The sequence below is a fragment of the Pseudorca crassidens genome, chromosome 1, assembly GCF_039906515.1.
Source record: "Pseudorca crassidens isolate mPseCra1 chromosome 1, mPseCra1.hap1, whole genome shotgun sequence".
Lineage (NCBI taxonomy): Eukaryota > Metazoa > Chordata > Mammalia > Artiodactyla > Delphinidae > Pseudorca > Pseudorca crassidens.
In genome coordinates, this window is record NC_090296.1 from 48,537,900 (window position 1) to 48,564,235 (window position 26,336).

A 26,336-nucleotide genomic window follows, 5' to 3' on the forward strand; every position below is an offset into this window, starting at 1 on the left:
ATTAAACCTAGAAAATTCGTGTTACAAAGCTTTATTTATTTAGCACAGCTATAGAAAAGCTACTATACTTTAAAATAATCTCATTGTCCTCAAGGTGACAGTCTTTTATCTAAAAAAAAAGATTGTGTAGACCTGTCTCTAATTTAGAAGCTACCATATGAAAGAATTCAGGAAAAAAAAATGTTTATACAACTCAGAAATTTCTTATATCCTCTTTTTTGCTTAGGTCCGTTTTATTTTGTTATACTGTTTTAGGATTTTACCAAAACAGTAATTCAAAAGCATGGACAAAGAGATTTGTTATATCTTTCTGCATGGTAGAAGGATCACACGTTGAACTTCAAGTGGGTCTGTCCCTAATTTTTAATTTACAGCACTGAAGATATAGAATATGCACATCTCTATTTTTTTCATTGTAAACCAGTCTTGGACTTGACCCAGCAATGTAGGAGAACACTAATGGAACAGTCATTGACTACACTGAACATTCATCGTTTTATTAAAACAATGGAAGCACCTCTGCTGGTATGTGTCTTATTTAAGTATATTAGATAATTCATATATAAGATTTATTGTTTTGATTCACAGATATGCATTTTACTTAGATGAGCTATATCTATTCCCCTTGGACATATTTATTTCATTTAGGCAGATTTAGGAGTAGTACCTTATTAAAGGTAGAATAGAAGATAGACTATGTATTCATAAAATGATATTTTAATGCCTTGAAGTGTTGTTGTTTTGAAAATGCCTTGAAGTGTTGTTGTTTTGAAATCCAATATAGCACTGTAATTATAATGGTAGTTGTAATGAACTGTGGAAATATTCAGTGGTAGTTATAAAGAACTGTGACCATTCTAAGATCATGAAGATTAATTACATCATGGGTTAAGAAAAGACCTCTTTTGTGAATGTTTTGATCCCTGTTTTAAAAGTTCCTAAATATTGGAACTATAACATTTCCAGTGCCCCACTTTCCTTACTGTCAGCCTGGAAGAATTTTAGACTCAGTAGGTGATCAGCAGACTTTTCTCTCTGAAAGTTCGAAGGGTTGTCCTGAGCATATGTAAAACCTTCAGTAGGCCTTCTCACTCACTATGTCCTTTTTAAATAAAAATTGTGCATATGTGCCATAAATAATCCAAACAGTGCAGCAAAGTATAAAGAATAAAAATTTTAAAAGCCACCAGTTCCCATCATTCAGAAATGAACTGTTAGATGCACACCAGTCATCTCTGCATCCATATAGATACATACAGATAGAGGGATGAATGGATTAATGGACATATATTACATGAGTTACTTTATAGTAAGAAACATTATATTTTATCTTATTTGAATTTAATAGAAGAGAAAGAAACTGATGTGAAACTAGAGGAATTATGGAACTTTTGAGAAATTGTTTCTTCATCAGAGGGCTTTTTAGGAAATATTGTCTTAAGTGTTGAAGTGATTATGAAAAACATTAAGAAATGAAAATCATTATTTAAAAAACTACATATTTGTATTTTAGCTAATATTGATTTACTCCTTGCTGTGAAAGATGAGAATACTAACTTCTTACCTTTATTTCCATCTCAGCTCCTCTTATCCTCCAGATTTTAGTTTTGTGTTATTTTACATTGTAAAGGTTATAATATTTATATTGTGTTCTATAACCATAATTCCCACTTAAAAAAAAAGCCTTTCTTCCACATTTAAATAGATTCAGAGCTCACCAGTCCCAATTTTACTGGCTTCATTCCTGAGTTCTTTATTTTGGTCAGTTTTTATTTGGTTAGATTTTGGCTTCAAACAACTAAAAAAAAAAGCAGTATGTAAATCTTTTTTCCTTTCCTTTCCCTGGGGGATGAGAGGGGACATTTATCTTATTTCCATGGGGAGATAGTCCTCTGAATTTGGTTTGATCTTCCATTTCACCACAAAGCCCAGGTCAGTTCCTTGTACAGTTCTTCACCATTTCTCTCCTCATTTCCTTTTCTTCCAATGTTAAGATATTAAGAATTCTCAGGATTTTATCTATTCACCAGTAGACATTATCTATAAACATTAATAAAAAATGGAAACTGGGATTCAGACTTCTGGTAAACTCTGGATGCATGATCACTGCAATTATATGCATTATTTTACTTCTAAGCATGGGAAAATAGATGCAGGTTGGAGTTTTTGTGTGTGTAGTTGTGTGTGTATATTTGTGTCTATTTTAAGTAGATACAAATGTGTTTAATTATTGTAGATATAAAAGCACAACTGCGTCTTATAATCGTGATAGGGGCATGTCATTTTAAGTCTTGACAAGCTGAGAATAAATCTTAAGCATAGGAATTTTAAGTGATTTCAATCTTAAGTCAATTAAGTGAGATTCTGGCAGGCATGGAGTTACCCTAGATGCCTTCTTAAGATTCCCAGCAATGAAAACAGATGGGAAAATGGTACAATTATTGTGCTGTTGGCTAATACCAAGGACATTTTGGAATGCTGATGATCTTCTCTATGATCAGTTTATTCTGATAGAAAATTTGTATCTGAATACTAGGAAGAATCTTCAAGTGCAAATACCTGATAAAATATTTTAAAATAGATAAATTATTATATAATCATTTTCCTATAAATTTTTATTTATTCTTTGTTTGTGCATCTGAGAGAGCTCTGTCTCAGACAGATCCAAAACACTTGACTTAATTTAAGCCTATTCTTATATAGGTAATTAGAAGGATGCTATTATGGTTTATTCAGTTAGCTTCTATTATTTCTTGCAGGCTCACGTGGCAGTGTACAATATTATATAGCAAGGTGTTGGCTCCTGACATTATTGTCTCATATCTTTTTTTTTCATTGTGGCAAAAAATGCAATTTACCCTCTTCACAATTTTTACAAATATACAGTACAGTATTGTTCACTATATGCACGTTGTTGTACAACAGATCTCTATAACTTTTCCATCTTGAATGACTGAAACTCTGTATCCATTCAGAAACAACTCCCCTATTCTCTCCTCAGCCCTGGCAACCACCATTCTACTTTCTGCTTCTGTGAGTTTGGTTACTTTAGAGACCTCTTATAAATAGAATCATGCAGTATGTCTTTTTTTTTTTTTTTTTTGCGGTACGTGGGCCTCTCACTGTTGTGGCCTCTCCCGTTGTGGAGCACAGGCTCCGGACGTGCAGGCCCAGCGGCCATGGCTCACGGGCCCAGCCGCTCCGCGGCATGTGGGATCTTCCCGGACCGGGGCACGAACCCATGTCCCCTGCATCGGCAGGCGGACCCTCAACGACTGCGCCACCAGGGAAGCCCACAGTATGTCTTTTTATAATTAGCTCATTTCACTTAGCATGATGTCCTCAAGGTTCATCCATGTTGTAGTATTTGTTAGGATTTCCTTCTTTTTTAAGACCAAATAATATTCCATTGTGTGTGTGTGTGTGTGTGTGTGTGTGTGTGTGTATATACAGATGTATATGTATCAATATCACATTTTACTGATCCATTCATCCATTGATGGATGTTCTAAGTTGCTTATACATCTTGACTATTGTGAATAATGCTACAATGAACATGGGTGTGCAAATATCTCTTGGAGATCCTGTTTTCTTTTGGATATATACCCAGAAATAGGATTGCTGGATCATATGGTAGTTCTATTTTTGATTTTTTGAGGAATCTCTGTACTGTTTTCCATAGTAGCTACACCACGTTACATTGCTGCCAGCAGTGTGCAAGAGTTCCATTTTTCTCTACATCCTTGCTCATACTTGTTGTTTTCTGTTGTTTTTGTTATTGTTTGTTAAATATTAGCCATCCTAATGATTGAGAGGTGATATTTCATTGTTGTTTTGATTTGTGTTTCATTGATGATTAGTGATATGGAGCATCTTTTCATATGCTTTTTGGCCATTTATATATCTTCTTTGGAGAAATATCTGTGTAAGTCCTTTGCCTGTTTTTTAATTGGTTATTTTTATTACTGTTGTTAAGTTGTAGGAGTTCTTTAAATATTCTGGATATTAACCCCTTGTCTGATACATGATTTGCAATATTTTCTCCCATTTCATAGGTTACTTTTCCACTCTGTTTATTGTTCCCTTGGCTGTGCAGACATTTTTAAGTTTGGTGTAGTTCCATTTGTTTGGTTTTGCTTTTGTTGCCTGTGCTTGTGGTGTCATTTTCAGGAAATCATTTCCATTCCAATGTTATGAAGATTTCCCTCTGTTTTCTTCCAGGAGTTTTATACTTTCATTTTCTACATTTAGATCTCTAATTCATTTTGAGTTAATTTTTGTATGTGGTGTAAGATGAGGCTTCCTCTTGATTCTTTTGCATGTGGATATCTAGTTTTCCCAACACCATCTGTTGAAGAGACTATCCTTTCCCCGTTATATAGCCTTAGTGCCCTTGTCAAAGATCAGTTGACCATATATGCAAGGGTTTATTTCTGGGCTCTCTATTTTGTTCCATTAGTCTATATGTCTGTCTTTATGCCAATACTACACTGTTTTGGTTACTGTAGCTTTGTAATATGTTTTGAAATCAGGAAGTGTGAGGCCCCAGCTTTGTTCTTCTTTCTCAAGATTGTTTTGGTTATTTAAGGTCCCTTGAGATTCCATATGTATTTTAGGATGGCTTTTCTATTTCTGCAAAAATGCCATTGGGATTTTGAGAGGGATTGAATTGAATCTCTGGATGACTGGGTAGTATGGGTAGTATTTTAATAATGTTATATCCAATCCAAGAACATGAACATGAATGGGATGTCCTTCCATTTATTTTTGTCTTCTTTTCTTTCTTTCAGCAATGTTTTGTAGTTTTCAATGTATGTCTTTCACTTCCTTGGTTAAGCTTATTCCTAAGTATTTAATTCTTTTTGATGCTCTTATAAATGGGATTATTTTCTTAGTTTTCTTTTCATATTGTTCATTGTTAGTGTAAGAAACACAACTGATTTTTTTTTTTTTTTTTTTTTTTTTTGCGGTACACGGGCCTCTCACTGCTGTGGCCTCTCCGGTTGCAGAGCACAGTCTCTGGACGCACAGGCTCAGCGGCCATGGCTCACGGGCCCAGCCGCTCTGCGGCATATGGGATCTTCCCAGATCAGGGCACGAACTCGTGTCCCCTGCATCGACAGGCGGACTCTCAACCACTGCGCCACCAGGGAAGCCCCACAACTGATTTTTGAGGGTTGATTTTGTATCCTGCAATGTTGCTGAATTTATTCATTAGTTCTAATAGTATTTTTGTGGAATCTTTAGGGTTTTCTACATATAAGACCATGTCATCTGTGAACAGAGATAATTTTATTTCTACCTTTCCAATTCAAATGCTTATTTCTTTTTCTTGCCTAGTTGCTCTGGGTAGGACTTCCAGTACTATGTTGAATAGAAGTGGCAAGAGTGGACATCCTTGCCTTGTTCCTGATCTTAGAGGAAAAACATTCAGTTTTTCACCATTGAGTATGTTAGCTGTACGCTTTTCACATATCACATTTATTATGTTGAGGTTCTCTTCCTAGTTTTTTAATGTTTTTATCATGAAAGAGTGTTGAATTATGTCAAATGCTTTTTCTGCATCAATTGAGATGATTATGTGATTTTTGACCATTGTTATGTTAATGAGGTGTGTTACATTTATTGGTTTTCATATTTTTTATTACATGTGTACATAATTATTTTACTGTGGTAAAAATATAATATCAAAATAGGGCAAAGATGCTACATACACCCACATAGAAAATTAGCTATTGATGGAAAATGTTTACATTTGAATAGCAATCAAAACTAAAATTTAGTTTTTTCCTCTATTTTCAATTTCTTTAAGAGGTTTCCTTTTTTTTTGAATTTTCTTTTATTTATTTTTTTATACAGCATGTACTTATTAGTCATCCATTTTATACACATCGGTGTATACATGTCAATCCCAATCTCTCAATTCATCACACCACTACCACCACCAACCCCGCCCCCCGCCGTTTTCCCCCGTTGGTGTCCATAAGTTTTTTCTCTACATCTGTGTCTCTATTTCTGCCTTGCAAACCAGTGCATCTGTACCATTTTTCTAGGTTCCACATATATGTGTTAACATACGATATTTGTTTTTCTCTTTCTGACTTACTTCACTCTGTATGACAGGCTGTAGGTCCATCCACGTCTCTACAAATGACCCAATTTCATTCCTTTTTATGGCTGAGTAATATTCCATTCTATATATGTACCACATCTTCTTTATCCATTTGTCTATCAATGGACATTTAGGTTGCTTTCGTGACCTGGCTATTGTAAATAATGCTGCAATGAACATTGGGGTGCATGTGTCTTTTTGAATTATGGTTTTCTCTGGGTATATGCCCAGTAGTGGGATTGCTGGGTCATATGGTAATTCTATTTGTAGTTTTTAAAGGAACCTCCATACTGTTCTCCATAGTGGCTGTATCAATTTACATTCCCACCAACAGTGCAAGAGGGTTCCCTTTTCACCACACCCCCTCCAGCATTTGTCGTTTGTAGATATTCTGATGATGCGCATTCTAACTGGTGTGAGGTGATACCTCATTGTAGTTTTGATTTGCATTTCTCTAATAATTAGTGACGTTGAGCAGCTTTTCATGTGCTTCTTGACCATCTGTATGTCCTCTTTGGAGAAACATCTATTTAGGTCTTCTGCCCATTTTTGGATTGGGTTTTTTTTTTTTTTTAATATTGAGCTGCATGAGCTGTTTATATATTTTGGAGATTAATTCTTTGTCCACTGATTTGCTTGCAAATATTTTTTCCCATTTTGAGGGTTGTCTTTTCATCTTGTTTGTAGTTTCCTTTGCTTTGCAAAAGCTTTTAAATTTCATTAGGTCCCATTTGTTTATTTTTGTTTTTATTTCCATTACTCTAGGAGGTGGATCAAAGAAGATCTTGCTGTGATTTATGTCAAAGAATGTTCCTCCTATGTTTTCCTCTAAAAGTTTTATAGTGTCCAGTCTTACATTTACATCTCTAATCTATTTTGAGTTTATTTTTGTGTATGGTGTTATGGAGTGTTCTAATTTCATTCTTTTTCATGTAGCTGTCCAGTTTTCCCAGCACCACTTATTGAAGAGGCTGTCTTTTCTCCATTGTATATCCTTGCCTCCTTTGTCATAGATTAGTTGACCGTAGGAGCATGGGTTTAGCTTTGGGCTTTCTATCCTGTTCCATTGATCTATATTTCTGTTTTTGTGTCACTTCCATATTACGTTTAATACTGTAGCTTTGTAGTATAGTCTGAAGTCAGGGAGTCTGATTCCTCCAGCTCCGTTTTTTTCCCTCAAGACTGCTTTGGCTATTCGGGGTCTTTTGTGTCTCCATACAAATTTGAAGATTGTTTGTTCTAGTTCTGTAAAAAAAAAGGCCATTGGTAATTTGATAGGGATTGCATTGAATCTGTAGATTGCTTTGGGTAGTATAGTCATTTTCACAATACTGATTCTTCCAATCCAAGAATATGGTATATCTCTCCATCTGTTGGTATCATCTTTAATTTCTTTCAACAGTGTCTTATAGTTTTCTACATACAGGTCTTTTGTCTCCCTAGATAGGTTTATTCCTAGGTATTTTATTCTTTTTGTTTCAATAGTAAATGGGAGTGTTTCCTTAATTTCTCTTTCAGATTTTTCATTAGTGTATAGGAATGCCAGAGATTTCTGTGCATTAATTTTGTATTCTGCAGCTCTACCAAATTCATTGATTAGCTCTAGTAGTTTTCTGGTGGCATCTTTAGGAATCTCTATGTATACGATTCTCTATGTATAGTATCATGTCATCTGCAAACACTGACAGTTTTACTTCTTCTTTTACAATTTATATTCCTTTTATTTCTTTTTCTTCTCTGATTGCCAAGGCTAGGACTTCCAAAACTATGTTGAATAATAGTGGCGAGAGTGGACATCCTTGTCTTGTTCCTGATCTTAGAGGAAATGCTTTCAGTTTTTCACCATTGAGAATGATGTTTGCTATGGGTTTGTCATATATGGCTTCCATTATGTTGAGGTAGGTTCCCTCTATGCCCACTTTCTGGAGAATTTTTATGATAAATGGGTGTTGAATTTTGTCAAAGGCTTTTTCTGCATCTATTGAGATGATCATATGGTTTTTATTCTTCAATTTGTTAATATGGTGTATCACATTGATTGGTTTGCATATATTGAAGAATGCTTGCATCCCTGGGGTAAATCCCACTTGATCATGGTGTGTGATCCTTTTAATGTGTTGTTGGATTCTGTTTGCTAGTATTTCATTGAGGATTTTTGCATCTATATTCATCAGTGATATTGGTCTGTAATTTTCATTTTTGGTAGTATCTTTGGTTTTCATATCAGGGTGATGGTGGCCTCATAGAATGAGTTTGGGAGTGTTCCTTCCTCTGCAGTTTTTTGGAAGAGTTTGAGAAAGATGGGTGTTAGCTCTTCTCTAAATGTTTGATAGAATTCACCTGTGAAACCATCTGGTCCTGGGCTTTTGTTTGTTGGAAGATTTTTAATCACAGTTTCAATTTCATTACTTGTGATTGGTCTGTTCATATTTTCTATTTCTTCCTTGTTCTATCTTGGAAGGCTATACCTTTCTAAGAATTTGTCCATTTCTTCCAGGTTGTCCATTTTGTTGGCATATAGTTGCTTGTAGTAGTCTCTTAGGATGCTTTGTATTTCTGCAGTGTCTGTTGTAACTTCTCTTTTTTCATTTCCAATTTTATTGATTTGAGTCCTCTCCCTCTTTTTCTTGATGAGTCTGGCTAATGGTTTATCAATGTTGTTTATCTTCTCAAAGAACCAGCTTTTAGTTTTATTGATCTTTGCTATTGTTTTCTTTGTTTCTATTTCATTTATTTCTGCTCTGATCTTTACGATTTCCTTCCTTCTGCTAACTTTGGGTTTTGTTTGTTCTTCTTCCTCTAGCTCCTTTAGGTATAAGGATAGATTGTTTATGTGAGATTTTTCTTGTTTCTTGAGGTAGGTTTGTATAGCTATAAACTTCCCTCTTAGAACTGCTTTTGCTGCATCCCATAGGTTTTGGATTGTCGTGTTTTCAGTATCATTTTTCTGTAGGTATTTTTTGATTTCCTCTTCTATTTCTTCAGTGATCTGTTGGATATTTAGTAACGTATTGTTTAGCCTCCATGTGTTTGTGTTTTTTACGTTTTCTTCCCTGTGATTGATTTCTAATCTCATAGTGTTGTGGTCAGAAAAGATGCTTGATATGATTTCAGTTTTCTTAAATTTACTGAGGCTTTATTTGTGACCCAAGATGTGATCTGTCCTGGTGAATGTTCCATGCACACTCGAGAATAAAGTGTAATCTGCTGTTTTTGGATGGAATTTCCTATATATATCAATTAAATCTATCTGGTCTATTGCGTCATTTAAAGCTTGTGTTTCCTTATTAATTTTCTGTTTGGATGATCTGTCCATTGGTGTAAGTCAGGTGTTAAAGTCCCCCACTATTGTGTTACTGTCGATTTCCTCTTTTATAGCTGTTAGCAGTTGCCTTATGCATTGAGGTGCTCCTATGTTGGGTGCATATATATTTACAATTGTTATATCTTCTTCTTGGATTGATCCCTTGATCATTATGTAGTGTTCTTCTTTGTCTCTTGTAACATTCTTTATTTTAAAGTCTATTTTATCTGATATGAGTATTGCTACTCCAGCTTTCTTTTGATTACCATTTGCATGGAATATCTTTTTCCATCACCTCACTTTCAGTCTGAATTTGTCCCTAGGTCTGACGTGGGTCTGTTGTAGACAGCATAAATATGGGTCTTGTTTTTGTGTCCATTCAGCAATCCTGTGACTTTTGGTTGGAGCATTTAATCCCTTCACATTTAAAGTAATTATTGATATGTATGTTCCTATGACCATTTCCTTAATTGTTTTGGGTTTGTTTTTGTAGGTCCTTTTCTTCTCTTGTGTTTCCCACTTAGAGGAGTTCCTTTAGCATTTGTTGTAGAGCTGGTTTGGTGGTGCTGAATTCTCTTAGCTTTTGCTTCTCTGTAAAGCTTTTGATTTCTCCATCGAATCTGAATGAGATCCTTGCCAGGTAGAGTAATCTTGGCTCTAGGTTCTTCCCTTTCATCACTTTAAGTATATCGTTCCACTCCCTTCTGGCTTGTAGAGTTTCTGCTGAGAAATCAGTTGTTAACCTTATGGGAGTTCCCTTGTATGGTATTTGTCATTTTTCCCTTGTTGCTTTCTATAATTTTTCTTTGTCTTTAATTTTTGCCAATTTGATTCCTATGTGTCGCGTCATGTTTCTCCTTGGGTTTATCCTGCCTGGGACTCTCTGCACTTCCCGGACTTGGGTGGTTATTTCCTTTCCCATGTTAGGGAAGTTTTTGAATATAATCCCTTCAAATATTTTCTCAGGTCCTTTCTCTCTCTCTTCCCCTTCTGGGACCTCTGTAATGTGAATGTTGTTGCACTTAATGTTTTCCCAGAAGTCTCTTAGGCTGTCTTCATTTCTTTTCATTCTTTTTTTTTATTCTGTTCGGCAGCAGTGAATTCCACCATTTTGTCTTCCAGGTCACTTATCCTTTCTTCTGCCTCATTTATTCTGCTATTGATTGCTTCTAGTGTATTTTTCATTTCAGTTATTGTGTTGTTCATCTCTGTTTGTTCTTTAATTCTTCTAGGTCTTTTTTAAACATTTCTTGCATCTTCTCAATCTTTGCCTCCATTCTTTTTCTGAGGTCCTGGATCATCTTCACTATCATTCTGAATTCTTTTTCTGGAAGGTTGACTATATCCACTTCATTTAGTTGTTTTCCTGGGGTTTTATCTTGTTCCTTCATCTGGTACATAGCCCTCTGCCTTTTCATCTTGTCTATCTTTCTGTGAATGTGGTTTTTGTTCCACAGGCTACAGGATTGTAGTTCTTCTTGCTTCTGCTGTCTGCCCTCTGGTGGATGAGGCTATCTAAGAGGCTTGTGCAAGTTTCCTGATGGGAGGGACTGGTGGTGGGTAGAGCTGGCTGTTGCTTTGGTGGGCAGAGCTTAGTAAAACTTAATCCACTTGTCTGCTGATGGGTGGGGCTGGGTTCCCTCCTTGTTGGTTGTTTGGCCTGAGGCGACCCAACTCTGGAGCCTCCCCGAGCTCTTTGCGGGGGCTAATGGCGGACTCTGGGAGTTCTCACGCCAAGGAGTAATTCCCAGAACTTCTGCTGCCAGTGTCCTTGTCCTCATGGTGAGACACAGCCACCCCCACCTCTGCAAGAGACCCTCCAACACTAGCAGGTAGATCTTATTCAGTCTCCTATGGGGTCACTGCTCCTTTCCCTGGGTCCTGATGCACACACTAGTTTGTGTGTGCCCACCAAGAATGGAGTCTCTGTTTCCCCCAGTCCTGTCAAAGTCCTGCAATCAAATCCCGTTAGCCTTCAAAGTCTGATTCTCTAGGAATTCCTCCTTTCGTTGCTGGACCCCCAGATTGGGAAGCCTGACGTGGGGCTCAGAACCTTCACTCCAGTGGGTGGCCTTCTGTGGTATAAGTGTTCTCCAGTTTGTGAGTCACCCACGCAGCAGTTATGGCATTTGATCTTATTGTGTTTGCGCCCCTCCAGCCATCTCATTGTGGCTTCTCCTTGTCTTTGGGTGTGGGGTATCTTTTTTGGTGAGTTCCAGTGTTTTCCTGTCGATGATTGTTCAGCAGTTAGTTGTGATTCTGGTGTTCTTGCAAGAGGGAGTGAGAGCATGTCCTTCTACTCTGCCATCTTGAACCAATGCTGATTTTCATATGTTGAACCATCCCTGCATCCCAGGAATCAGTCCCTCTTGGTCATGGTGTTTAACCCTTTTAAAGTTTTGTTGAATGCATTTTATTAGTATTTTATTGAGGATATTTGCATGAGTTTTCATCAGGGATATTGGTCTGTAGTTTTCTTTTCTTATAGTATCTTTGTCTGGTTTTGGTATGAGAAAAATGTTGGCCTCATACAATAAGTTTGGAAGTGTTCCCTCCTCTTTATTTTTTTGGAAGAGTTTGAGAAGGATTGGCATTAATTCTTTTGAAATGTGTGATAGAATTCTCCAGTGAAGTCATCTCTGCCTGCACTTTAATATGTTAGGAGATTTTTGATTGCTGATTCAGTCTCTCCTTACTAGTTATATGTTTAGAGTTTCTATTTCTTCTTTATTCAGTCTTTTTTTTGGCCATGCTGTGTGGCATATGGGATCTTAGTTCCCCAACCAGGGGTCAAACCTGTGCCCCCTGCAGTGGGAGCATGGAGTCTTAACCACTGCACCACCAGGGAAGTCCTTGATTTAGTCTTGGTAGGTGTATATGTCTAGGAGTTTATCAGTTTCTTCTAGTTTATCTAATTTGTTGGTGTATAATCGTTCATAGCAGTCTCTTAGAGTCCTTCATTTTCTTATATTGTTTTTTGAAAATTTCTAAGTTGTAATCTCACCCCTGGTGCAAGAGTGCTTCTGTCACTTTTGTATATTTTATACTAATTTATAATTTAAAAAATATACATATTTTTATAGATATGTAAAATTATTAGTAATTTTTATGGTACTATTAGCAATCTTCTTGGTACTACTCTATTACTTTTTCTATCTATCAAGGACATTTGTAATTTTGTCTTTTGTCTAATGGAATGGATTATAACTTTATAATTAAGGAACCATGGGGTTTTAGAAGAAGTATACCAGCTTGTATGGAAAGGGACAGAAACAGCACAAAATGAAAAGAAGTCTTTAGACTCCCCATATTCTATGGACAGGAAATGACTGAGAAATCTGCTCAGCTGCAAACACAGGCTCCCTTTTTTTGTAAGCAAGAAAGGATGAGTTGGAGGGCAGGTCAAGAGCCCAAATATGTAACCCAGAGCCTCAGACAACAAACCCTTAGGGAGCAGGACTGAGCCCTAATCAAGGAACTGGCCCATATGCCTGAATGGGCTTCAGAATCCCTACACACTAATGACCATTTTATGCTTCTGCTTTCTCCCCTTTCAAACAGTAATGTGTATAGTGGTTATCTTTTGCCTGTTCCATCATTGTCTATTGAGAATGGGGAAAAATCATTCATTCGTTTCTTCAAATTGAGAGGAACAGTTCTCAAGGAGCTATATCCAAGAGACCACACTAGACCTGAATGTAGATGATGAGATCTTCGAGTTTGCATTGGTCTCAAAGTCTGATGGGATGAGGCTTGGAAATCTTGGAGAGAAGTGTTATTCGCATGGGATAGGGGTGGAAACTGTAGCCAGAGAGTAGACCATTGACTACAACAATTCATATCTGTCCCACTTGCAAAATATACTCACTTCTCTCTCCAAGCCCCCCAAAGCCTCATCCTATCAGACTTTGATTAAATTTTCCAAAGATGGCAATAACAACTCTCCCATCTCATAAACTCTCCTTATCATGTGACATAATCAATGTGCCTGTCCAGCGGTAGGGTCTGTGTCTTCTCTCCTTGAACATGATTGCGCCTTTGTGACTGCCTTGACCAGTAGAATAAGGCTGAAATGATGACATGTGGCTTCTGAGGCTATGTGTCATAGAATGCCATGTGCTTCTGCCTTGCTCTCTTTGATTGCTCATTCTTAAAACCCAGCTACTTTTCCGTGAAATTAAGCCTGAGGAGAAGTCATGTGAAGAGGAATTGAGGTCCGCAGCCCACGGTTCTGGCTGAGCTCATAATAGTCAGCAACAGCTTGCTAGCCAGTGAATGAGCCATCTTTAAAGTGGAACCTTCACCCTCCGGTCGAAATGCCCCACTAATGCAATGTGGACCAGAGATGAGCTTGCAGACATATGGACAAAATAAATGATTCTTGTTACTTTAAGCCATCAGGTGTTGGCGCGCTTTGCTACATACACAGTGATAGATGCTTGGAACACACCCTCATCTGTTTCTATGGCATTAACTACACTGATTCTCAGATTTGAATTTTCAGGTCCGATGTTTCCTCAGAGTTCCTGTCCCATATATTTAACTACTAACTAGATGTCTTTCTCCTAAGCTCTACATGTCTGGCATTAATGTGTTATCCTTTACCATCTGTTCTCGCTCCATTATCTTGGTTAATTTATTGTCCAGTCATTCATGGCAGAAACCTGGAAAACCATTCTCAGCTCCTACATCTCTCTGCATCTAATTTTAGATCTTAAATATCTTTTGAATTCTTCATCCTAACAGCCAGCGCTTTAATCCAGGTTCTCCCTCTCTCTCGTGTACTATTTTAGCAATAACAACTGATCTGGTCTATATTGTATTCCTGTACTTCACTCTCTATAAGTTTATGCTCTCTGTTGCTTGCAGAGTGATATGTTTTATTTTATTTATTTATTTATTTATTTATAAAACATCTTTATTGAGCTATAGTTCACATATCATTTAATTCACCCATTTAAATTGTAGGATTCATTGGTTTTTAGTATATGTTTTTTTGTTTCTGTTCTTTGGGTTTTTTTGGCCACATGGCATGTGGGATCTTAGTTCCCCAGAGTCTTAACCACTGGACCACCAGGGAAGTCCCTTTTTTCTTTTTTTTTTAAACATAGTGATATATTTTAAATACACATATATGATCTTGTTACAATAATTTTTGCAGTTCCTGACTGGCTTCCAATTATTTACAGAATAAAGCCCTACCTTCTTAGGAGGATATATATAGTTTTTAATGATTTGGCCCCTTGCCAGATCTCCAGTCTTACTGTCTGTTCCCCCTTTTTACTTTTTTAATACTAAATTTCTTATAGTTCTCCAAATACACAAAGAAAAAACCAGGCTTTTCTACTCCTTCAGGCTGTTATACCCATTCAGGTTTTGGCATAATTGAGCTATGTGTTGTTGTAGCACTGAGGTTCCCACCTTCTCGCTGGCTGTTGGCCGGTGTTGCTCTTACCTCCTACAGGCTGTTCTCAGATCCTGACCACATGGCCCCCTCAAAAAATTGCAGTTTTCTCCCTCAAAGCCAGCAGACAAATCTCACTCCTTTGTGCTATGACGGTCTTACATGGTGTGACCTAATCCAGGGAATGACTCTGCTATAAGTATCACCCACACTCAAGGAATTAGGATTATACAAAATGTACACCAGGAATCTTGGGGACCATCTTAGAATTCTGCTTACCATAGGTAAATATAGATTTCTCTGTGAAAACTTTTATGATTAAAAAAACCCTCAATAATTAGAAATTTTACAGGAATGCATCTTCCCGTGTATCTGCTATTATCCACTCTGCTGGTTACTCAGTGGGCTCTTTCAATCTGGCAGCTCATGCTTCTTCAGTTGTGGGAAACTTTTGTGTGTATTTCAGTGATGATTTCTTCCCTTCTGTTTTCTCCCTTCTCTCTTTCTGGGACTCCTATTTGAATGTTGGACCCCTTGAACTAGTCCCTCAATTTTATCTTTTCTATTATCCATCTGTCTTTTGCTATACTTTCTGGCAGATTTATTCAACTGTATTTTTCATTTCTTTATGGATAGTCTATCTTCCCATCCTTTTGAGCTTATCAGTGGTGGTTTTCTGAACCTTCTTCTGAATAGTCTGTTTCCTCCACGTTACTTGTTTTTCTCTTTGTTCTGGTCTCTGTCTTTCATGTTAGAGGCTTTCCTTAGATGCTTGTTACTCCTTGTTCATGATTTAGAATCTGAAACTAAAAAAGCTGATTGGAAATTCTGAGGCTGTAGATCGCACTTGTTAGCTCTGAGCTCCGTAGGGTGATTGGATCTGGGCTGCTTTCTGGTGAACCTCAATGTCGGTAGCTTTAGACTTTTTCTTGTGGTTACTCAAGGTCCCCAGAAAAGGAACTTCCAGTTTTCTGCTGGTGTACAGAAGTCTGGCTGCTAGCATACTGGAAACTGAGTGGGAAAGGGCTTAAAGGAGTCTCAGCATTTGGGTACTCAATCCCCCTGCTTTGGGTATGGTATTCCCACTCTCAGCTGTTCCTGCAGTCCGGCCAGATTTCTTCTGGTGTGAGGGAGGGACCTAAGTTCATGGAGTTGGGGAGGGGAATCTAGGGATCTAATGCTTCCTCAAAAGTTTTACCTGTTCCTCCTTATTTTGGAGCCTTCCTGCCATTCCCCTTCCAATATTTCTCTCCCAGTTCCAGAGACGCCAGGCAGTGACAGTTCCTGAGCAATTTTAGGATTCTGCAGTTAAAGTGAAATTGTCTCTTAGCTTTTCCTCTCTCATGGCTTTAGGGTTTTGTTCTCCAGCTTCCAAAATTTTGCTGCCTTTTCTCTTTTCCTTTCTTCACATATGCATGTTTATCTCTTTTGAAAAATCCTACTGCTGTAGTTGTGCTGGGATTTCTGGAGGGGGTGAAATTAGATGTGTATATTCAAGCTGATGTCAACTCAGATGTTCCTCATTGTTCCGTAATATGTCATTATATGTTAAATTCTTATGTGTCAGTATTTGTTCCTTAGTTATCTGTTCTGTTTTGTTTCAAATATCTCTCTCTTTATTTATCAGTACCACAGGTTTTTTATTGGTTTTTTTGTTTGTTTCTTTATAATATCCTTATCCTTTATGGTTGTAAATTTCTGTTTAACTCCTTGTAAAATTTGTTAGTTTCATAATGCTTAAACTATACAGGTACACTGGGAGCATTAAACTTAGAAAATCATGAGACCATTTCTGTTAATGTTAATGGATTTATTTCACAGACTTGTTTTTTCGCTCGTCTTATTGATAAGAATTAGCAGCGTTTAAATCCAAATGTTGGAACATTATTATCACATAGTAAAGACGTTTTGTTCTTTTTCTAAATGAAGACTGAAGTTGCTGAAGATCCTCAACAAGTTTCAACTGTTCATCTTCAACTAGGATTACCACTGGTTTTTATTGTTAGTCAACAAGCTACATATGAAGCTGATAGAACAACTGCAGAATGGGTTGCTTGGCGTCTTCTGGGAAAAGCAGGAGTTCTGCTCCTGTTAAGGTATTTTAAATATAAAGTAGTCACTATACTGTATTTAGCAGAACACTAATATTTTTCTTATATGGCAATCTGTTCACTTATAAGTAAAATCAGATCTCTAATGGACTCTAATATAGTTAAAACCAGTTGCTGAGCTAAAGTCTTGAATTATCAGCTTGATTAATATTTAGACCTTTAAACTTTGCTAAATGAAGCTGTAGATTAAGACAGAGGGTAGAAAATCTGATCTGTGTTTATGTGTAAAATTTCTCAGACTCACTAAATTGTAATCTTTCTTCATAAACATTTTTTAGTATAAGAACTTACAGCTCTATTTTAGATTGACATCCTGGATGACTATTATTCTTGAGATTAACAACATAAAACATTTATTTCCATTTTGAAAAAGGGACTCTTTGGAAGTGGACTTTCCTCAGAATGCTAATGTGGTCTTCAAAAGAGCAGAAGAGGTTAGTCATTTTATATATTGGTCTACAGTGTCTGCTTATTTAATACATGCGGTCCTAAAGTAACATACACTTATTATAGGAAAATTCTGTGAATTGCCACTATTCAAAGATAATTGCTGTTAACATTTTGGTGTGTTTTTTTCATCTGTTACTCTGTCTCTCCGTGTGTGTGTGTGTTTATTTAAATATATATGTATTCTTTATTAATTTTTTTTGAATGCCAAGTGTCTCCTGTACTCTTTTATTATCATCATAGTCTTTGCATCAAGATACATAGCAATGATAGCAGGTTTCTTTTTAAAGCTTAGTATTAAATATTAAATATCTTTCCCCACTTTAATTTTACATTACTCTGCCAAGAAAAAAATTAAAACTCAAGTTACCTGAAGCCTGGACACACTTCCATGATTAGCCGGGCTGTGTAAAAGTTGGTGGCTTTGTTCTTCCTGCTGTGTGAGCAGGTCCAGGCCCTCAAAAGATGGACGAGGTTATCATTGTTTTTCAAAAGTGTGCTACAAAAACGGATGGCCTGTTATAAGCCAGGTTACAACGTCAAAACGTGGGTGAGGGAGGGACAGTTTCTTCTGGAAACAGAATTTCTGAAGAGTCCCAGTCCATCATTTTTCCCCAGAATGGCTGGAGGGGGCGTAAAATCTCAACATGAGTTTCAAAGCCCCATCTCTGTGAGGGGACAGAAGTTGCCTTACTGAGGAGGGCGCGGCTCAGTGGTGAGGCGGCCACGTCTGCCCATCCCCACTGCTCTTAGCGAGGGAAAGGAGAGTTTATTGCCCAGGAGTGTGAAGTGGGCTGAAGATCGGTTGGTACTGAATTCTCTAAGAGGTTTCTTCTAGAAACAGACAACTCAGACCCTTGCTCTCACTTTAGCAAAGAAGTTATTTTAAAAGCACTTGGAAAGTTCCTCCTACGCCCTTGCAGGGCGGCTCAGAGGAGGGAGTCGTCAGTACAGCCCCCTTCCAGGCCATATCGGAACTCCTGAAAGTTGGAGACCCCGTAGCAGTGGACGAAGGTGGCTGCTACCACCAGGACGTGGAAGATCTGATGAGACTAGAACCACATGTCGGATTTTCCAGGGAAGAAGTGCTCGGGAATCCGTGCGGCATAAAGGCCAGCTCTGGTGATGTACATCACAGCCATGAGGAAGAACCAGCCCATCTGGCCCACCGTGGTGGCCTTGACGAAGCCCTCCACGATTGTAAAGTGCATGGTGGGCACGATGCCGCTCAAGCCAAGCCCCAGGAACACCCCTGCTCTTGTCTGCTGGTGCTTAGGAGTGGCAAGCCGGTGCCACTGCACCACAATGATGGCAGAGGTGCCCACGCTGGAGAGGTAGATGAGCCATGGCTGTGGGGAGCAGTAGAAGGAGTAACAGAGCCAGGGGACAAAGCTCCCCCGTAATCAGCAGGGCAATCCCTGAATAATCCAGTTGGGAGAAGGTCTGAGAGACCTTCTCTGAGTGATAATAGACAGTGTGAAAGAGCCAGGAGAAGCTGAGGCAGAGCAGCACGCCCAGGAAGAACATCCCGAGCACCACCTTCTCCTGAAGAGGGGTCATGAAGTACGTGTTTGGTCTCAGCATGGTCAGGATTCCCAGAAAGTGAAACGTCACAAAACCAAGCAGGTGGGTCCAGAAGTTGCCCGTCTCCATGTGGATGCGGAAGATGCTCTTGAAGCAGGCCCGGAAGGAGGGCATGGGCGGCCTGTGGCCGTGCAGCAGGTAGTCGTTGTCCTTCAGCCAGTTGGGGAGCACGTTGTGCGGATGACCCTCCAGTGCCCCTCCCAGACCTTATGCACAAACTCCTCCATCTTCTCCGTGGCATGGTGGGCTTGCAGGGGAAGTGTCAGCACCCACCCCTCCTCCTCCTCTTCCTGAGGCACTGGGCATGCCTGCTCTTCTTCAGCTTTGCTTGGGCTGGCGATGCCCTGCTTGCCTAGCTCCTCTAGCAGGGGGCCCAGCTCAGCCAGCTCTGCTGTGTCAGCCTCCCTGTTCCCGGCAGGAGGCCCCACTGCCCTGGGCCACCACAGGTCCTTTGTGAGAAGACATCTGGCTGGTACCTCAATGCCCTGTGGCTTCAGCTTGGGGAAAGGGTGGGGTCTCTAGGGCCCAGGGAGCAAAGAGTTCCCTGTGGTGGAAGACAGGCGGGCGGTGGGCTCTGCTCGGGGCCGCGGACCCCGTGCTACATCCCGCGGCACTGGAGGCGGCCTGTGGCCAAGCGGTGTGAATCTTCTGCCTATATATATATTGTAAAGAAATTTAGGATCATGCTATATATCCTGCTTTTCATGTACAGTTATATTTCATTACTTGCTATTGTGCTGTGATGCCTGCCTTTGTACACTGTTTTGGACATCTCTGATTCTTTCCTTTTGCTAAATTTCTGGAAGTAAGTTTTATTAAAGGAAATGGGAATTTTTAAGACTTTTAAAATGCATTGTCAAATTTCCCTCCAGAAGGGTTATACTTTTACCAGCAGGGTTTGGAATTTCTTGTTTCTCATACATCTTTGCCAGTACTGAACAGTAATCTTAAAAAAAAAAATCATTTCTATACACAAAAAAAGTTTCAGTATTAATTTGCATGTCTTTGATAACTTTGACTAGTTAGGTCATTTGTATTTCCTCTGTAAATTTCTGTCAATGTCCCTTTTTCCTTAAATTGTTCTTAATTAAGAACTCTTTAATTCTGAACATCTTGTAAATATTATATACATATGCTAAAAAATTATTGATATGTTTATGAACTGCCAGACAGTTTAAACTTAAATTCCCTTGCATAAGTCTATGATAGGAATACTGGGCTAAAGAGTCAGAAGACTTGGATTCTGTTCCTGCTAGTTCTGGGTCCAGATAACTGAATTAACTTCTTCAAGCTCAGATTTTTCATTTGTGAAATAGTCGTAAAACCTCCCCTTCTAACTTACAAGAAGTTTTATGAGACCCAATAGGAAAATACTTTGAGAACTGTAGTATTGTTCAAATGTGTACACTGTGGGGCTAGTATGCTTTGCTTTTTGACCAGGTAATGGAAAGAATACTTTCTGAAGCTATTTTTTTTTACTATTAGGTAAAGACCCCTAAGTAAGAAATTACTTAATTTGTTATCGGGAAATAGGTTTTGTAGAAGAATTAAAGTTCATGCTGTTGTCCCAGTGCATATAAAAGTTATATATATACTATACTGTAGTCTAGTAAGTGTGCCATAGCATTATGTCTAAAAAAACAATGTATATGCCTTAATTTAAAAATTCCTTATTGCTAAAAAAATGCTAACCATCATCTGAGCCTTCAGTGAGTTGTAATCTTTTTGCTTGTGGAGAGTCCCGCCTTGATGTTGACGTGGCTGCTGACCGACCAGGGCAGTGGCTGCGGCGGTTTCTTAAGATCAGACGACAGTGAAGTTTGCCCCGTTGATCGACTCTTCCTTTCCTGAAAGATTTCTCTGTAGTATGCTACAGAGCAATGCTGTTGGTAGAATTTTACCCAGAGTAGAACGTCTTTCACAATTGGAATCAATCCTCTCAGACCCTGCTGCTGCTTTATCAACTTAGTTTTTGTAATATTCTCAATCCTTTGTTGTCGTTTCAACAGTCTTCACAGCATCTTCACCAGCAGTGGATTCCATCTCAAGAAACCACTTTCCTTGCTCATCCATAAGAAGCAACTCCTCATCCCTTCAAGTTTTATCATGAGGTTGCAGCAGGGATAATTTACTAAAATAATCCAGTGGCCTAAAATTTCATGTTTTAAAAATGTTTTGGTTGAGGCTTAGTGAAAGAAATTTTAATGGAATAATTTCAATGGAATAGAATTTGGTATTCTTAAAATACCTAGGGGCAGATAGTATTTTTATGTTTATGGCTAAACAGGCAATTAAACTTTTTAGTGGAATTTTTTTAGATGAAGTATTATTCTGAATATTTCTGTAGAATACAAAATAATTTTGTCTCTGTTTGCAATAAAATTGTATATATTTTTATACCTCAATTGTATTGAGGTAGGAGTTACTGTTATATGTAAAATGCTTCAGATGTCAGTGTAATGTGATCGTGACAAGAAGCAAGCGACACTTGCAGTTCTTTTTTGCCCTCTTTTTCAGTAGCACACACTATCTTTCTATAACGTATACTTTGGATGCTTTTAATAGTGATCGTGGAGTTAATTTACCTTTTTTAAAAAAAATATTAAAATTGAGGTTCAGAGGTTTAGTTTCATTTCATTTTAGTATCAAACAAGTAAAACATTTTTGTATTAAAATGCTTTGTTATATTTTAGTCATATCTTTTAAAATTAATGTATTTCTAGGGAGTGCCAGTGGAATTTTTGGTGTTAAATAACATTGATTTAATCGTATCCCGTGTGGAAAGTAGTATGCACATTGAGGAAATGCACGAAGATGAAGACAATGACATTGAAGGTCCAGATATGGGTAATATGTTTTTTTGATGATCATGCTCCCCTCCCATTTATGCCCAACATCCTTAAGGTCAGTGAAATTTCAGTGAATTAACTGTCACATTCAAGAATGTGAAGAGGCCTGAAGAAATTAATTTTGAATTTCATTTTAGCAACTTGATGAGGTGTAAAGATATAAGGATGCTCTATTTTGTTTAGTGCGATACCTTTCATTGTTACATGTCAGGCTTCTAGCTTTCCACAAGTGTGTCTTTATCCTCCACATCAGTTCTTTCAGCCCTACTGGTCTACTCCATGTTTAAAAAGGACCCAGGAGCCACAGTATGATATTTTATTTTTATTATTCCTATTAGGATATGAAATTCTGATAAATATAGTTGTATTTGTAGTTGTAAATGAATCCAATTGTTAGCAGTATAGGGAGTAAATTTTGATAACATTTTAATAATTCTTTTTAATATGTTATTTCTGTTTTTATTGCTTACATTTTTGAAGTATTCTATAGTTTCCAAGGCTATTTCCCACTCATTATTTACTTTGATAGCTGTCCTCTGAGTTAGCTGAGGTCACCTTCGTTTTGTAGAGGAAAAAATCTGTGTTTTAGCTCAGTTAAGTGATCTGCCCAATGTCACACAAATGGCATGTGGAGCATTCCGACTTGAAATCTTACTTACGATCATTATCATTCCTAGTACTTCTTTTATAACATCAGGCCTATTCTGAAATTGCTTATTTACTTTTCTCTCTATTGGTCTATAAAATTTCTAAGGCAGGGATTATGTCTTGTGCATTCTTGTATCCCATTTAGCAAATACTTGAATTTTTATATAGTACTATTATCATGAGTCCCATTTAGTAAACACTTTTTAAATAATTAATTAATTTATTTATTTTTGGCTGTGTTGGGTCTCTGTTGCTGTGCGTGGGCTTTCTCTAGTTGCAGCGAGCGGGAGCTACTCTTCGTTGCAGTGCGTGGGTTTCTCATTGTGGTGGCTTCTCTTGTTGTGGACCATGGGTTCTAGGTGTGCAGGCTCAGTAGTTGTGGCTCGCAGGCTCAGTAGTTGTGGCACACGGGCTTAGTTGCTCTGCGGCACGTGGGATCTTCCCGGACCAGGGCTTGAACCCGTGTCCCCTGCACTGGCAGGTGGATTCTTAAACACTGCGCCACCAGGGAAGTCCCGTAAATACTTTTTATATAGTCCTATTATCATGAGTCCCAAGATGGAAGTAATTTACATATTGTTTTCATGAGATCCCTTTATTATTAGGATCAACATCTATATTATACATTTAATAAGGGCTCTGAGCTTTAACTGTTACTGGTGACCAGCTTCTTGGTTTGAGCACTGCTCTAGTTTTTTTCTGATATACAGAGGTTAGAATTGCTCGTGATTTAAGCCAGAGTTCTTCTCCGTAGCATCGTCATTGTATAGGCAGATCTGTGTTCTGCTCTCTTGCTCCCTGCTTTATTCCTATCATAGTTCATATATTCTTCAGAGTCAGAGGAATTATCTGTCAATTTAATAAGATTCCTGTCCTCAGTGGTAGTTGCCTGTTTCAAAATTTCATTGTTGCCATGTCCCCTGTTTTACTTCCTGATTCTCTGGCTTTAGTTTGCCCTCTGGTGCTGCCTTCTCTTTTTTTCTAACTCTCCCCTATCTTCTCTCCTCAGCCCAGTTCTCATGTTTCTTAAACAGCTTTCTTTTTTTGCTTTGTAGTGGAATTTTTTGCTTTGTTTTGTTTTTTTGGGTTTTTTTTTTTGGTCTTAACTTCCTATGTTTGTAATCCATACTGACCCATAATATAGTTTGATGTCGTGCCCATATACACAGTTTCCTTCTCATTTTCATTTCATTCCCATTTATATGAGACATGGATGAGGGTTTGGAAAGAGTTTGTTACCATGTAAGAGTGGAATATAAAGAAAAATGCCCTTCAAAGGAAATGGGCACAAGATGAATCAGAATTAAATGGACTGAGGTCTCCAAAAGGAGAGTATGAAAAAAAATAACAAACATGTGTGGCTAAAGAGAGTGTGTGTGTATATATATATATATACATACTATATATATATATATATATATATATATATGAATTGGTGAAAGTTTGAGCTGAGGAATAAATAAATTTATAAATTATAAATTTATAAATGAGGGTGGCTTATTAAGAGAATGGGGAAGCAAGAAGGAGGTGTTTGGACAAGAGAAGAGAAGAAAGGATGGATTGGGAAATAAGAATGGACTGGCAGGAAAATGAAAATACATGAATAATAAGAAAAAAATACAGTAAATGAGAAAATTGGCCTTTATTAATTTTGGTATTGAGGGCATAACTTTTAGTGCCATAGAATGTGGTATTTAAAAGTACCTTAAAATTAATAGTCGAACTCTTATGTTTCACAGGTTTGAATATTGAGACACAGAGTTATATAATTGACTAGAGTTACACAGCTAAAAATTGCCAATATGGTACTGAAATCCAGACCTAGTATTTTATTTTATAGTATTAGCAATCATATGGAAAATAATAATTTAGTTTTCTGAATGCATTGCCTTTCTCACTTCCTCCCTTCCTTTCTTTTTAATATCTTGTTACAGAGAATTATAAACTTACCATAAAGTAGACAGCATAATAGAACAAATCTCCAGGTACCCATTACCTGGCCTCGCCCAGCCACCATCAGTTTATGGCTAATCCTATTCCAATCACTGCCCTCCCTTTATTATTTTGCAGCAAATTCCAAACATACAAATTCATCCATAAATATTTCCCTGTGTATTTCAGAAATATAAGGATTCTCCTTTTAAAATTAACATAATTAATGCTATTACTACATTTACAAAGTTAACAATAATTCTTAATATCAGAGAGTCAGTGTTCAGATTTCAACTTCCTCATGATTTTTCATGCCACTGTTGCTTTGTACATGCTGTCCCTTTTACTCCATATGCCTCTACTGCCTGCCTAAGTTTTATTTTTCTTTTAATGTTCATCTTGTGTCAACTCTTCTAGGAAGCTTGTCTCTCTTATCAAGTTAGATGTCCCTCCAGTGTTATCATACAATCTATATAAATTCCAATAGGATATTTGTGAATTCATAATGTGTTTTTTATTTTTTTACCACATACTTTGATGGATGGATGAATGGGTGGGTGGATGGGTCTATCTGTCTATCTTAATGAAAAGTTTCTTTTTTTAAGATTTAATTGACATGTAACATGTTAGTTTTAGTTGAACACCATAGTGATTCAATATTTCTATATATTGTGGTTAATGAAAGTTTTTTACATATTCAGAATCCACCCTTAACTCAATACACTTAGAATAAAATTCAAAATTCTTGGCTTATATGGCCTCTTATAATCCAGCTACTGTCTAGCCTAGAGTTTTCTCATGTTATTTCTTCAGGCCATCTTGTTTTAGTCAAATTTGCCTTCCCTCAGTACCTAGAATATGCTTAGCTCTTATTTCTCAGAGCTTTGCATGTGTTTTCCCTTTGCCTAAAACATCCTTTTATTGATTCTCTATCTGGTGGACTTTGGATCTCCCAATCTAAATCTCCTTGTTAAAATCTCTCACTATGTATTTTACCTTTCCTCTTAAACTGATCACATTTATAGTTATATATTTATTTAGTGACCAGTTTATTGACTGACTTTTCCATAGATAGAGGCTCTAAGTGGTCAAGGACTATGTCTGTTTTGTTTACCACTTTCCTTAGTGTCTGTCACAGTGCTTGGCATGTAGTAGAAGCTAAAGAAACACTGTCAAATATGTATGGTAGGACTTTTTTGGCTTATAAGTTAATATGTTGATTAGAAATAAAAGAGCAATATTTATATTATTTCTTGACAAGTTTAACGCCTTTTGGAATTGACTAAAACTTGACAATTTCTGGGTCAGGAAGCATCTGAGAGTCATTTAAGATAGGAAGCCAGACAACTGGAAAGTTTTCTAAATATCATGCATTTTAAATATTAAGATTGTATGAATTCAAAAGTTTTTATAAAATACCAAATTTTCACATGCTTGCCTGGGAGAAGAGCTTAAATTTTTTTAATTATACATTTATATTTATATTAATTCCTCTTCAAACATTTTAGATATTCAAGATGATGAAGTGGCAGAAACTGTTTACAGAGACAGGAAGAGACAGTTACCTTTGGAACTCGCAGTGGAACTAACAGAAGAGACATTTAATGCGACAGTAACAGCTTCTGACAGCATAGTGCTTTTCTATGCTGGTTGTGAGTATGAGCCTTTAGAGGTGACTACTATATTGCATATTAGGGCATTTAAATAGGCAGACTTTATTTTTGCATTCTGTTATTGCACATTTTAAAGTGACATAATTTTCATATGTTCCACACTTTGAAATATTTACTTCTAGTGGATTCTGGGGTTGTAAAACTGATTATATATATCTGACTTACAAATTGAAGGTTCATGATTAAACTAGATGTTAAGCTTACTAATTTAGAAAAATTATTGTTATTCAAGCTAATGACTGATTAACAGTTATTATAGATTTATAGGCACT

General features: G+C 37.4%; 1 protein-coding gene and 1 pseudogene across 6 annotated transcripts in view; one reads left to right on the top strand and one right to left on the bottom strand.

Moving 5' to 3' along the window:
- Positions 1–26,336, top strand: part of TXNDC16 (thioredoxin domain containing 16) — a 116,156-nt gene that overhangs the window by 40,568 nt on the left and 49,252 nt on the right. For all 6 annotated transcript variants that reach the window (XM_067735723.1, XM_067735693.1, XM_067735742.1 and 3 more), the window contains 5 exons: positions 375–525; positions 16,750–16,916; positions 17,305–17,365; positions 21,686–21,809; positions 25,900–26,043. In XM_067735723.1, the coding sequence (XP_067591824.1) occupies positions 375–525; positions 16,750–16,916; positions 17,305–17,365; positions 21,686–21,809; positions 25,900–26,043 (647 nt within the window). The remainder of the gene's footprint in view (positions 1–374; positions 526–16,749; positions 16,917–17,304; positions 17,366–21,685; positions 21,810–25,899; positions 26,044–26,336) is intronic.
- Positions 18,072–19,605, bottom strand: LOC137223643 (adiponectin receptor protein 1 pseudogene; annotated as a pseudogene).